The sequence below is a fragment of the Triticum aestivum genome, chromosome 3B, assembly GCF_018294505.1.
Source record: "Triticum aestivum cultivar Chinese Spring chromosome 3B, IWGSC CS RefSeq v2.1, whole genome shotgun sequence".
NCBI lineage: Eukaryota > Viridiplantae > Streptophyta > Magnoliopsida > Poales > Poaceae > Triticum > Triticum aestivum.
Window position 1 is genome coordinate 830,445,645 of NC_057801.1, and position 15,232 is coordinate 830,460,876.

The 15,232-nt window shown below is 41.0% G+C and overlaps 1 protein-coding gene across 1 annotated transcript; it reads right to left on the reverse strand.

The window, feature by feature from the left end:
* Nucleotides 1-1,860: 1,860 nt before the first annotated feature.
* On the reverse strand, nucleotides 1,861-3,646 carry LOC123066923 (uncharacterized). The gene is made up of 6 exons (XM_044489905.1): nucleotides 3,310-3,646; nucleotides 2,806-2,889; nucleotides 2,677-2,716; nucleotides 2,498-2,566; nucleotides 2,267-2,376; nucleotides 1,861-2,163 (listed from the first exon to the last, which is right to left on the reverse strand). The coding sequence occupies exons 1-6, from the start codon at nucleotides 3,558-3,560 to the stop codon at nucleotides 2,028-2,030; spliced, it is 690 nt and encodes a 229-aa protein (XP_044345840.1). The 5' UTR covers nucleotides 3,561-3,646; the 3' UTR covers nucleotides 1,861-2,027.
* Nucleotides 3,647-15,232: the final 11,586 nt, after the last annotated feature.

A 15,232-nucleotide genomic window follows, 5' to 3' on the forward strand; every position in this document is an offset into this window, starting at 1 on the left:
ATACCTGGATATTGAGCACAACCCTTTGATATCTTGAGTTATTGCTTTCACCCATGTTTGAGCTGGCAAGATCTTTCCTTGCATGCTTACACCTTGATGATATGTACCCATGCATTTTTTATACAACAATAAGGAGAATTCAAATCTTTTTCGATGGAAACGGTTGGCTTATTTAATCAGATGCACTCATTGTATGTGATTTGAATACGCTGACAAAACATTTCACTTATTTTTCAGGGATTAGGTACCCTTTTGCTGGTTAAAGTCAAAATGTCTGAATAGGTACTTGGATTATTTTTTAAGGGGACAACTCACTCTGTGCATTTTGAAACCGAACCGAAAAACCATACCGAAAATAAACCGAACCGAACCAATTTTACGGTTTTTATGCTTTATGGTTTTGATATGGTATGAACTTTTCATACCGTTTTGAACTTTGGTTTTATGGTATATACCAAAAAACCGAATGGTTAACCAAATAAACCGAAGTAAAAAATAATTTATATTTCTTGAGGCGAACAACCATACAAGTTATCATTTTTCTTCTACATGAGTCAAATTCACTGCCAAGCACATACATTTTCTTGTAACATAGTCATTTTTATCTTTGAAAGATGCTAAGAACGTCCATAACTATCAAGGGATAAATCCATTCATGCATATATACTTGTATATATAGTTATATACTATTTGTGTAAAATAGTATGTGTTTTGAGTCATAAATTTGTAAATTGTTATTACGTCATTTTCAAATTCGCGTCAACTTTGGTTATTATGGTATATACCGAAACCATACCGATATAATTTGGTATATACCGGAACCAAACCGTATTTTAATTTCATACCGTATTTACCGAAGTATTAATATCGTACAAACCGAAAAAAAGTATAAAGCAACCATGTAAACCGAATAAACCGAACGCACAGAGTGAGGGACAACCCCGGCCTCTGCATCATATGATGCACACAGCCAGGTACTTGGATTGCTTGTACAAGACACGTCTTATTTCAATTAGTATCCATAGTTTCAGATTGTTAGCTAGTAAAACTAATTTGCAAAGCAATGTACCATTTCATATATGAGCGTAATCTTGGCTATTTTTTGTTGCTATTTTCTTACACTGACAATAAGTAATACAAATATATTGCAACATGAGACATGCTTATGAAATGTGTTTACTGTGAAAGTATTATCGATCTCCCATGTTGTGTGTTGACGAATGAGCAACCTAAATGCCTTTTCAGTAACGAATGTGGATGAAGGGGTGCAGAGAATATAATCTTGGTGAAGACATTTTAACAATGTTGTACAAGTAAATTTGTTGGAGTAGAGCAATAGCAAATTTTATTGCTTCGCTTCTATATTCCCTTCCCAATGTATTTTACACATTATCAACTTGGAATAGAGGATATCTCACAATCGAATTTGAAGTTACTCTTCCTCGCATTTTTTTGGAAGATACTCTACAAAATTCATAACATGGTTGGGCATTGTTGTCCAATACATTATGTTTAATTTTCTTCACCATTATATGCTCTTTATTTGTGTCCGCATTCCTTATACCAATTGTTTATTCATTTACATTTTTCCCTTGTAATAGTTCTATGTATCGGACCGCATGTCCACCATTGATCTTCCTTTGAAAAACTTCTCATTGTTGCTCAACTTACATAATGATAGCGAGCCAAATATGGTGTCTAAGTTTATCTTCAAGCATGGTGAGTGTCTTCACTTAGATCTTTGAATTCATGCTTGTTGTGGTTTACTTGCGCAGGTGCGATTCAAAATGAATCTTTGAAAGGAGCAAGACGTGCGTTGCACGTGCAAGCTTACTAGTTAGAGGTAATGGGCGTTAGTAATTGACATAACATTATTACATAATAATAAATGGCATTACTGTAATTTTGGAGTACACAATATATCTATTTTTACTTTTGGTTTTTTGTCTATGGAAATGGATCCCAAAACCTCCAACCACCTAGATAGGAGTATTCGGAGTTAATGAAACCAAATCATAGCGACTAAATCACGGGGTGGGGTCCTTGCCGAAGCCCATGAGAACATGGGTGAGCAGCATGGCTCCCCGACGGCTCGTCTGCGCCAGCCGTCCCAACAGCGGGAAGCTCACCGTCTCCCTGTTCTTGAGAGGCTTCTTGTCCCACCTGCATATACATTCTAACAATTAACACACTAACTAGCTAGTAGATGGTAGCGTCTCGGTGATTATGTTTGGTGACAGATAAGATAAATATTGTTCTAGCTTACCAGTCCTGGTGCCTGACGACCTTGCCATCCTCGACGTCGAGTGTGATGAGGGACTCTAGGTCGACATCCTTGCCAAAGACCTTGTAGTGCTGCTTGTTGTCGATCAGTATCTGCATTCATGCATCACCCATTGCATTGATATTCCGATCTTGTTTATAAAATATGTACATTGTTACCATACAGAGTGTATGTGTGGTGACGCTCCAATGCAGAAGATGAGCTTTTAATTACCTGGGATTTCCCCGGTCCGGTCGTGTTTTCCTTTATCGTGTACTCTGCGATCTTGGACTCACCGAATACCTGATCAAGCACGAGCCTTTGGATTAGTTTGTGCAATAACATTGAATGTATATCAAAAAGAAATAATAAATATCCATGAATAAATAAAGCATGTGAAGGTGCATATATACCTTAGGCATGGTGTAGAAGGCTGATTTGATCTGCTTGACGCTGCGATCAGATCGAACGGAATTCGATTAAAGAAGGGGCATGGATCATCTGAAGAAGAAAATTAGGCAACACCGAACTTAATTGCATACCCGTGGGCGCGCATGAGCGGGTCCTCGAATGTGGCATTGGGCGCGTACATCTCGAAGTCCCGCGCCGTGGCGCATGATCCGTATCTGCGGTGATTTGCCATGAGCGAGGCGATGAACAACTATTGGAAAATACTACGTAACTACAGAATGATTGAAAAATAATCTGAGCTGGACAATTATGTAGGTATATACTATATACTGCCAAGATCATTGGAGAGATAAGAGCAGCAATTAGCAATTATTTGATCGTGCATGCTCAATTGCTTGCTCGACCTTTTTTTTCGGAAAATTGTAAATATATTACTCAAAGAGAAAATTGCTTGCTCAATTAACTGAACAATTAGAAATTAGCAATTTGGCAGTACAAGCTGAACTTTTTGCGTTTGCGCTGCAAACAGCGGTGACATCGAAGCGTCTGAACAAAGTTAAGCTGGGAATGGGATGCCTGGACAAGCAGAGCAGTAAAGCAGAGCAGAGGTTGATTTGAGTGGTAGAAGTAGTTACATGTTGAGGAGATGCGGCATGATGCGCTCCGACACGCCCCCGCCCGCCGCCGCCGGCTGCGTCGACGCCTTCGCTCCCGCGGCCGCCGCCATGCCTGCTGTCGTCGCCGTCGTCGAGAACAATAACCTCTGCTTCGCCGGCGCGAGGGCGGCAGAAGCAGCGGCTGCGCGGAGGAAGAGCGCAGACGGGGCGGACGGCAGGAGCAGGCGCAGTCGGGCGGCGGAGGTGGCGCAGAGAGCAGGGGGTGGCATGCGATGGGAAGCAGACGCGCGCGCGGTGGTGCTGGTGAGAAGAGATGGCGAAACAGGGGAGGGAAGCTTGGCTGGCTAGCTGTAGACGAAAGGGTCTCTGGAGTTGAAATGTAGTAGTTGCAGTAGCGCGTTCCTCCGTTGACGGCGTGCGCGGCGGAGGACGGCGCCACGTCGGCCGGCCGATCCGGTGGCGGGGGCTGCCTCCACGACGCCGAGTTTGTTCGGGCCATTCAGCTCGCGGGCCAGGCTATCTGGCATAATTAGCTCTTCTCAAGGCCTACTAATAACAGGAGCATCCCATTCAATTAAGGCGCGCTTTAGCTCGCTAGGCCTGGCATAATTTCATGTTTTTTGCTTTCTTTTTTTCGTTTATACTTCCAACTATACTAAACAAATATATTACAAACAACACTTTCCATACAAATATTTGAAAATATATTAACGTAGCATTTGAAAAATGTTAAATTTGTATAAAGCAAAAATGTTTCCCATGTATACACAAATTTTAGAATGTGTGTGTAAAAATTTGATTGTATAATTAAAAAATGTTTATCAAGCCTTTGAAAAATGTTGAGTAAGTATATGGATTTTCTTAATCAAGCGTTTGAAAAAGGTTTAACGTTTATAGAAAAAATGTTAACCATGTATTTGGAAAATGTTAAGCAAACATTTAAAAAATGTTAAATGAGTATAAAAAATGTTGACCATGTAATAAAAAACGTTAATGCTGTATATTGAATTAAAAAATGTTAAACTTGAATTTGAAACATTGTAATCAAGCAACAAATGTAAAATGTATATAGGAATTTTTTTGACCATGTTTTAAAAAATAGTTGATCTTTCATTTGCAAAAATGTTCATCATGCATTTGAAAAAAATGCTTATAGAAAAAATGTTGACTATGCATTAAAAAATATTAATCTTGTATTAACTCTTTTTAATTAAGCATTTTAAAATGTTAAAAATGTGTATAAAAATATTGACCATGTATTCTATAAATGGTTGAACTTGTATTGAGAAAATATTAATTTTCTATTTAAAATTTGTATAGAAAAATGTTGACCATATATTCATAGACCGAGGTAGAAACAAAGAAAAAGATACAATAATGATGAAAACCAAGAAAGAAACAAAATAAAAACGAAGATAGAAAACCAGAAATGAAAGAAAAGCAAAAACCCATCAAAACTAAGAAAGAAACAAAGAAATACAAGAAAAGGCAGTGAAATCTGTGAAAAGTAAAGAAAACTGGTGGAAAAAAACATAGGATTTAAGAAAAGCGTTCAATAAATAGAGAAAACCAAGAAAAAGGAAACGAAAAGGGAAAAACCCTGGAAGAAACCACCACGAGTGATCATCTCGATGGGAAACAAGGAACGAAAAAAAGAGGCGAAAAACGGGACGGTCTAGTTCTGTAGCAGGTGTGAAAATGTGTCAGGCGAGACAGAAGAAACACCCGCGATAAACAAGATACAGCCTTTGCGAATGGTCCAGCCAAGCGCGGGGGGCATTAAGCTCTCATTTTTTTTCCGTTTTTGGTTTTTGTGTTCTGTTTTCATTTTTACTTTTATTTATATTTACATATATATAAAAAATTAATGTTAATCATGCATTTAGAAATGTTAACCATGTATAAAAAATGCTTCTAATGCATAAAAAGTGCAGAATGTGCATGAGAAAAGTTGACATCAATATATATGTTTGAAAGTAATCATGTAACGGAAAAATGTCAACGCGTATATAAAAAGATATTTTTAATGTATCAAAAGTGTACAAGGTGTGTGGAAACAAGTAGACATCAAAAATAAATATTTTAAAAAATGTTAATCATGCATTAGAAAAATGTTACACGTGTATATAAAAATTGATGATTATGTATAAGAAAAATGTAAAATGTGATTCAAAATATTTGTTTGAGAAAAGCTGGTAATCATGTATTGAATAATGTTAAAATGTATATCAATTTATTTTATATGTGTACAAAAAATGTATAATGTGTGTGAAAAAACAAATCGGCAACAAAAGGTATATTTCAAGAAATCTTGATAATATATTTAAAAAATGTTAAAGGTGTATACCAACAATTTAGGCTTGCGTATTTGAAATAATGATGACTACGTATTCAAAGAAGTGTTCAAAAACATGTATCAAAAAGAAAATACTATCTGAAAAAAATGTTTGATGTGTATAAAAAAAACATTACGTTGTGTATGAAGATAAAAAATGTATATTGTGTACCAAAGAAAATTACACATGTGTATGAAAAGAACAACAACAGAAATAGAGAAAGAAACATAAAGAAAAAGGAAGAAAGATCATAAGACTAGACGTGTCGTAGATTTCCTAAACAATATGTGTTACCTGTGTAGGTCTTGAGATCATGTTGCATGGGCCCTTAAATTGGACAACACGTATAGAGTTCACCATAGTATAACAACTTACTAGATAGAACATAAGACTACAAACACAAATGGCGACATATAGACTAGGCACAAATGAATCTTACCACTCACCTACATCTCCCACGCCGAGGGGAACTACTCACGCATCATAAGAAAATAACCAATCATCTCAGGGGATAAACCAACGGAAATCATATCAATAACACCCGGAAGATCCACAATGAAATGAATGATCCAGATAGTCTTGATCTCGAGATGATTGTGAATAGAGTTTACAACTTGTTCTTACAAATTGGAATTCCTCTTGCAATAATGAAGGATGAAATGATGATGGTGATGAAAGGACCAAAACTAAGAAGATCTTCGGTGGTTCTTCGGACTTGTTCTCTCTCTGTTCTGGTCGTAGTGGCGGCAACTAGGCTTCTCCACTGTGTGTTCCCCCTTCATGAAAGTGTCTTGTATAGATGTTGTGGAGCTACTGGTGCCTCATACGACCATCCATACGAGCGGGTGTGCTCGCATGGAAGGTTGTCTTTTGCTCTGTTACACCTAGTGGCTTGGCCTCCAACATGGAAGTCGCTCCATTTCAATTGATTTGCAATAATTCTCCTTGGTTTCCTTCCATGCATTATATTTTCTTCCAAACAACGGAAAAACAGAGTTCCTTCTCATTTGAAGGGTTAATGTTAGAAATAAACGAGAAGCAACATGAATCCGGTGAAAACCAAGTAAAAATCACTTGCAAATAATCACAAATTCTCTATCCATCAACTCCCTCAAGCTTAAAACTTGCTCGCCCTCAAGAAACTTAGAAATCAAGAGAATGAAGGGAGTTTGACATGATCAGAAAGAAGTTTTATCAGCTCGCAAAGATATGATATATCAATTCTCACCCACTATGCAAATTCAGTTAAGACAATATTTGCATTTGAATAGCTGCACTTAAGCTCGTTGCCTAGCCACGTATAGCCTCCTATCACTAGTTATAATTTTTCAAACCAAAATTTTTCATTGTAACCAAGTGCTAGGCTAGCAAAAGAGTTCTTATCCTCTCAATAGAATGGATATTCTTATAAGAACAAATGTGAACAAGAGTTTTGGAAGAGAAGAAAACATGGTACTCAAACATTTCATTCACACAACTTCAAACATTTATTATTCCAAGTAATTCTATCAATAGGTAGTATCAAGACAACCAAATTTAGTACTAAGAGCTTGAGTGATGGTTCTCTTCAAAAATCAGAGGTAATAAGTTCTTTTCAGATTTTTCTTTTTGGAGGAAAATCATGCTTCAGAACAAGTTTTCACTTGCATATGTGATGAGAGTTACGAACAGACCTCATGCAAACTTAGGGCCCGTTCGGCCACTCCGGGAGCGGGTGGAGTTTCAACTAAAAAGCGCGGAGCGCGCATGCAGGTACTCCACAGATTCTTAGATTTCTGGGAGCGGGTGGGTTCCCGAAGCTCCTTATTTTCTCTCTGTCAGTCTCAGTTTCTCGAATTTCACGTAAATTGTATCATATAATGTGCTAACTTGTTCTTTTGCTTCCATCTTAGTGCCCACAAATTATGATTCATGTAGATTTTCTCTTCAGATCCATCCAAATGGGGCCGGTCCAAACATGCTTGAGTCCCGGAGCGAATTAAATTAAATAAAAATTTATACCAAACATTTGTACTTAGTGTATTTTTATTGCATTACAGTGTTGGCGAGTATAATTTATATCACCTAGTTCACATAGTTGAGCATATAATAGTGTTTTTGTGTGTGGAACCACATAACAATGTTGTTAAATATTAATTGTAGTGTTCTCTGTTATTAGCTCTAATGTATTTTACTTAATGCTTCATTTCAGCTAAATTTAAATTGTGTGATTCAATAAAATTAACCTTTCAATACTTTTTGACAAATGCATAAATTATATGATGCATATGTATATTTTTATGCGTAGGTCTCCGTGTATATTGTATCAGTAACTATCTTGATAGCGATCTAAAGTGTAATATCTTACTAATGGTTTCTAATGTATTGTTAGGTAAACAAATGTATAGAATATTCTAGAGTATAAATTGAATTGTTTGTAAATGTGATACAAGTTATGTTCAGCAATAAGTTCACAATATGTGCATGCTCTTTACATGAAATTGAAATACTATCGATTACCGGCGAGCATAACATGTTCCCGATTCAATTGCATACATTTTTATTTTATTTTTTAGTCTTATCTGGATGCCTGATTTCTTGTAATGTATATAGGCCCTCCCGCTCATTTTAAAACATTAAAAGGTTTTGCACAAAATTGAACACAGAAATCTGGTTAACATAAATTTTAGTACAACTTGTCGCACGTCTATGTGAGAGACAATGGTAGGCTCACTAAATTTATTGTCTCCTACCAGATATGGTTGTTCCAATATGGTAACATTATTGGTTCGTTGTGTGGACTTGCTCCTGCAAATTTTGGACTTTAATTTTTTAAGTTTATACTACAGTAATCTTTTAGATATAACGATAGTAGTATATGGCCCCACTCCCCTGAGGCTCGGGTGGTCGCCCTTTTTGCCTGGCCTAGGATCCAGATCTTAAATAAAAATCAAGTTACATGGAAGTGCAAAGCCAAGTCCACACACCTTCTCCATTCTCACTAGTATAATTCTCACGAGGCACCAAACAAGGGGTTGGGATTAAAAGTCTATTTTCCACGTCTAAATCCCCTAGCAAACTCCCACCATTAAGTCCCATTCTGTTACAGGCAATATAAAATTTGTCATTAATTTAATTCCTCTAATTAGTATGTACAGGAGCAGAATAAACATGCACATGCATTTCTTCAGAAGCATGCAGATTAGTTCCAATAAGGAACACATCAATAGCAGCAAACCAAGTATAATTAGCATGCAAAGAACAACATTATATGAAGTGCTAGAACTGTCTACTGATGTCTACTACACAACCTTCTTCTTGTAGATGTTGTTGGGCCTCCAAGTGCAGAGGTTTGTAGGACAGTAGCAAATTTACCTCAAGTGGATGACCTAAGGTTTATCAACCCGTGGGAGGCGTAGGATGAAGATGGTCTCTCTCAAACAACCCTGCAACCAAATAACAAAAAGTCTCTTGCACACCCAATACAATGGTAAATTGTATAGGTGCACTAGTTCGGCGAAGAGATGGTGATACAAGTGCAATATGGATGATAGATATGGGTATTTGTAATCTGAAATTATAAAAACAGCAAGGTAACTAATGATAAAAGTGAGCGTAAACGGTATTGCAATGCTAGGAAACAAGGCCTAGGGTTCATACTTTCACTAGTGCAAGTTCTCTCAACAATAATAACATAACTGGATCATATAACTATCCCTCAACATGCAACAAAGAGTCACTCCAAAGCACTAATAGCGGAGAACAAACGAAGAGATTATTGTAGGGTACGAAATCACCTCAAAGTTATTCTTTCTGATCTATTTATTCAAGAGTCCGTAGTAAAATAACACGAAGCTATTCTTTCCGTTCGATCTATCATAGAGTTCGTACAAGAATAACACCTTAAGACACAAATCAACCAAAACCCTAATGTCACCTAGATACTCCAATGTCACTCCAATGTCACCTTTGACACGTCCCCGCCCGTCGTCGGCTGCGTCGACGCCTTCGCTCCCGCGGCCGCCGCCATGCCTGCCGGCACCGTCGTCGAGAACAATAACCTCTGCTTCGCCGGCGCGAGGGCGGCAGAAGCAGCGGCTGCACGGAGGAAGAGCGCAGACGAGTCAGATGGCAGGAGCAGACGCGGTCGGGCGGCGGAGGAGGCGCAGAGAGCAGGGGGTGGCATGCGATGGGAAGCAGACGCGCGCGCGGTGGTGCTGGTGAGAAGAGATGGCGAAACAGGGGAGGGTAGCTTGGCTAGCTAGTTGTAGACGATAGGGTCTCTGGAGTTGAAATGTAGTAGTTGTAGTAGCAGAGCCGCGCGCGGTCCTCCGTTGACGGCGTGAGCGGCGGAGGTCGGCGCCACGTCGGCCGGCCGATCTGGTGGCGGGGGCTGCCTCCACGACGCCGAGCGGCCCCGAAGAGAGCCTCGTGTGTGGGTCGTCGTTCGGGCCTGTCAGCTCACAGGCCGGGCTTTCTGTATGGCTTAATTAGCTCTACCCAAGGCCTAGCTCATAACAGGAGAAAAAGAAAGACTATTTATAAGTCAATCTGTTTTTTTTTGCGTAAATCATTCTTTTGGCCGTTGAATCTTCATCGGATGGCTGATGTGCGTTTTCTACGAACAGCCTCCTCCTTAACCGCCAATGATCACCGGCCGAACCGCCTAGCGCCGCCGTCCATGCCCGCCTTGCCGCCTCGTCCTCCCCTTATGATGCTATACCATCTCTCTCTCTCTCTCTCTCTCTCTCTCTCTCTCTCTCTCTCTCTCTCTCTCTCTCTCTCTCTCTCTAACTTGACACTTTGACCCTCCCCTCTTCGAAATTAACTTCAAAACTTGATACCCTAGATATCCCTTCGGTTTATAGGAAATGTATACCATAACTTATGTGTAACACTTTGAAACTATAACCACAACTTCAAGTGGTCATATAATGACACCATACCAAGTTTCACCTTTTTCAAACCGTGTTTACATTTTTTTTAAATACAAAAAGATTTTAGAAAATGTCGCGTTTGAATTATCCATTAAACATATATCAATTTTTTAATTATAAACAATTAAATATACACTATACAAATTTAGTGTATAAAAATTGTTTTTGTGTGCTTAAATTCATATAAAAATAAATCTTAACAACATCGATCTCGTCATTTGTACAAGCGGCTAGTATGGTATTTAGCAATATTCTTGTTAAGTCAAAGATTATTCTTATCTTCAACTTTGTACCCTTGTTTTATCCGGTTGGTTGCTCTTCATTATACCTTCTCTCCGTCACTTTCGTTTCTTTTTATGACCCACTTAAGCTCGCAAAAGACCTCCATGGCGAGTGCAGAGCAGGTTGGAGCCGAGTAGAGAGACGATCCCACACTCATGCTGCCACCCGTCGGCCCAACTTTGTTGAAGGACCGGGTTTGACAATACGTGTTATTTGTCACGTGTTTACACTAATCATTTTTACTTATTTCTAGCACCCCCCCCCCTCACAAAATTTGACCAGGTTTCCCTTTTAATTGATACATTGCGAATTATAAAATTTAATTGGAACATTTTTATTTTATTCCAAAACATTAACAACCTAACTACATTGTACTATCGAACTCAAAATTCATTGCTATTAACAATTCAAACACCTAACATCGCGAATAGCCCAATGCTAATGTAGACCTTTATTTTTCATGGAAATCATTATATTTCATTAACTATTAGTTAGATACAATTTAATTATATAAGTTCGGTATGAAAGTATGAGCAAAGCCTATAATGAAAAAATCACATCCATGTACCAAGTAATTTGTGGACACTTTCTTTTTGCGGGGAAAAAAGAATTCATTAATTAAGTGGCAGCCATGTCTGCATTACAAAGGTCCGGAACCTCGTCCGGCCCAGAGTGAAGCCACACCGCAGTGCGCTTCTTTATTCGACCAAAGTTCGCTAAAAAATGACTAACCACGTTTTGTTCACGCCTCACAAGCTTAACTAAGAATTCACCATGTTCCCGAAGACGCGAAGTAATCTCGCGGATCAACATCATATGCTCCGACCGGTCGCCAGTACCTCCTTCAATTAGTTTTACCACTTCTGCGCAGTCCGTTTGAATCACAAAAGGCAGCTGAGACCACTGGGTAGTCAGGGAGATGCCTTCTGAACATGCAGCAAGTTCAGATTCTAGTGGTGATGCACACTGCCTTAACTCACGGCAAGACGAAAAAATAATATCTCCATGTTCATCCCGGAGGACCATGCCAGCTCCTGCAGTTCCGTCCTTGGCAGAAAAGGACCCGTCGATATTGAGCGCAGCCCAGCCGGCTGGCGGTGCCTCCCATCCAAGTGATGATGGCTTCTCACGCTCTACATGTGATAACAATTTCCTGCTATACAAAGGTGCAGCCACCATTTTTCCTTTGATGTGATCTCCATGAGGGTACGCCTGGATGGCTAGCAATGAGTTGATATAGCTGGATAGGAATCTGGTCGAGGCTTCGACCGGTGGTGGTCGTTTGTCGTGGACGATCTCATTCCTCACATGCTAGCAACGCCAAATCGTCATGAGCGTATACATCCGCTCCTCTGGTGACAAGTCCGCGAGCACATGAAAAAGCCACTCTGGCCCAGTGTGCATGACTTGACGGATGTCCGGAATATTCCATTGCCGCGCCATAGCTTGCCACAAGGCGATCGCATGAGGACATCTGTAGAGAGCATGAAAAGTGTCCTCCGGTTCGGTAGCACAAACAGGACACAAGTTAGATACTTCAAGGCTACGAGCATGTTTATTAGTCCATGTGGCCAGACAGTTCGTCGCCACCCGCCAAGCGAACACACGCACCTTAGGAGGAGCAGGGCACCTCCATAAAAAAGCCCAGACGGCTCGTCGCCCGTCAGGTGCCCTGCTCGCCGCGACTGAAGATGGACGAAGACGTTCATCAAGTGCAAGCCGGTACGCGCTCCGAACCGTGAAGATACCATTACGCTCTGGTTCCCAAGCAAGGACATCCTCTTCGAGCCGTGGAGAAGTCCGAATTTTAACAATCTACTCGACATCTACCGGATTGAAATATTGTTGTAAAAGGTCCATACGCCATGCACCACGTTCATCCAGCAGCTCGGAAACTCTTCTCAGACGGCATCGCCCCTGCACGGTGATAGGCTTGCCAGAGCCACCGTTCGGGATCCAACGATCTCTCCATATACGAATGGATTGCCCATTGCCTACCCGCCATAAAATACCATGCTTCAGAAGCTCCAGCCCATGCGCCACTGCTTGCCAAGTTGGTGAAGAGTTGGACGGGAAAACAGTGTCCACAAGGAGACCAGATGGAAAATATTTAGCTTTCATCACTTGTGCGCACAGACTGTCTGGGTTAGAGAGGATTCGCCAAGCTTGGCGTGCCAGCAAAGCTTGGTTGAACAAGCGGAACTCACGGAACCCCATGCCTCCATGTGACTTCGGTCGGATCAGCTTCTCCCATGCACGCCAATGCGTTTTCCGCCGCCCTTTTTCAGCACCCCACCAGAAGTTACGCACCATGCGGGTGAGATCATCACAAGTTGACGCAGGCAACCTGAAGACGCTCATTAGATATGTAGGTAGTGCTTGGGCAATGGACTTTATTAGCACCTCTCTCCCGCTTTGTGCCATCGAGTCACACCACATGATGAACCTCTTTGTAAACTTTTCCTGGATGTTCTGGAAACGACCCTTACTCATACGCCCATTAGGAGTGGGAAGTCCGAGATATTTCTCTTCGAAGCTAATATTCTGCACTTCCAGTACACGAACCACATTATCCTTGTCACCTTGACTGGAATGTTCACCAAAAAGGATGGAGCATTTTTGAGGATTAATTAATTGTCCGGTAGCATTAGCATAAACATCCAGTACTCCCTTGATGCGCTGCGCCTCACCTTCTGTTGCACGGAAGAACAAAAGTGTATCATCGGCAAACAATAGGTGTGAAATCCCGGGTGCCCTAGGACACACTTTCAGTGGCGAAATATGTGTCTCTTGCACCTCCTTCTTCAGCAAGGCCGCTAGTCCGTCCGCAACAAAGAGAAAGAGGAATGGTTAAAGAGGATCTCCCTGCTGTAGCCCTCGCGACGGTGCGAATGAATCTGAGCGGGCTCCATTAATTTTTATCGTGTATCTCACCGAGGTGACACATGCCATTATCCATCTCACCCATCAATGATCAAAGCCCAACTGTTGCATCACTCGCTCCAGGAATACCCAATCCACTCTATCGTAAGCCTTAGAAAGATCAAGCTTATATGCACAATAGCTTTTGTCCGGGTTTTTCTCATGTCGGATGAAGTGGGTGCACTCAAATGCCATAAAGGCATTATCAGTAATAAGCCTTCGTACAAATGCACTTTGCTCCGGAGAAATAATGTCCCCCAGAATGGGTCTTAGTCGGTTGACTAAACATTTAGAAATCACCTTATATATAACGTTGCAAAGGCTGATAGGACGGAAATCTGATAACTTGACCGGCACATCAATCTTGGGAATCAATACGATGGTAGTCAAGTTGACTCCCTCTGGCATTTGTCCTGACGCAAAAAACAACTGCACTGCTGAGATAATATCTTCCTTGACAATAGCCCAATGTTTCTGAAAAAATCTTGCCGGGAAGCCGTCGGGTCCTGGGGCCTTGAGAGGACCAATCTGAAACATCGCGTCGCTAATTTCCTTATCAGTAAATGGAGCACACAGCTGGTCATTCATATCTGCCATAATCTTTCGCTCAAATAAGGAGACCACCCGGTCTGCATTGAGAGAGGCATCAGCAGTAAAAAGATCTTTAAAAAAGTCCAATGCCATACCTTCCATCACGTACTGGTTAGTGTGCTTCACCCCTGCACTATCCACCAGGGCTTTAATTTTATTTTTTCTTGCTCTCCATATAGCTCGCCGGTGGAAAAACTGCGTGTTACGATCCCCCTCCTTGAGCCAATCAATACGGGATCGTTGGCGCCATAGCATCTCTTCTCTGTACAACAATTCGTCCAAGTGATCCGACTCTTTCCGAATTTCTTTACGATCTGCGTTCATGTTCATGAGCTCCTCTAATCTGCACCTCGACTTTTCAATCTCCTTAATCACGTTCCCAAAAGTCTTCCTACTCCAAGAGTGGAGCTTTTCCATCATCTTGTCGAGAGAAACTTTTATGTCATGCAGCCCATGTTTGGCTCCCCCATCACGCCATGCTTCAGCCACCACTTCCTCAAGAGCAGCCTCTCGCTCCCACATTACTTCGTAACGCCGAACACACCTCGCCCTGCCACCATTTTCAGGTATGCACCTCACAAGGAGAGGGAGGTGATCCGAACATGAGGAGATCAGGTGCTTCACTGATGCCTCAGGAAATTTATTCCTCCAAACGTTGTCTGCCACTGCACGATCCAACCTCACTTGCACATTAGCCCGCCCTCTGCGCTTATTATCATAAGTAAACGGGTAACCAGAGAAGCCAAGATCTGAAAGATTGCAAGCCTCAAGCACGTCCCGGAAAGCTATCATTTGCCCAGGTGACCTTGGTGTATCCGGTAAATGCTCATAGTCCCACATAACTTCATTGAAGTCCCCAACCAAGAGCCAAGGTAGATCATCCCGAGCTTTCAA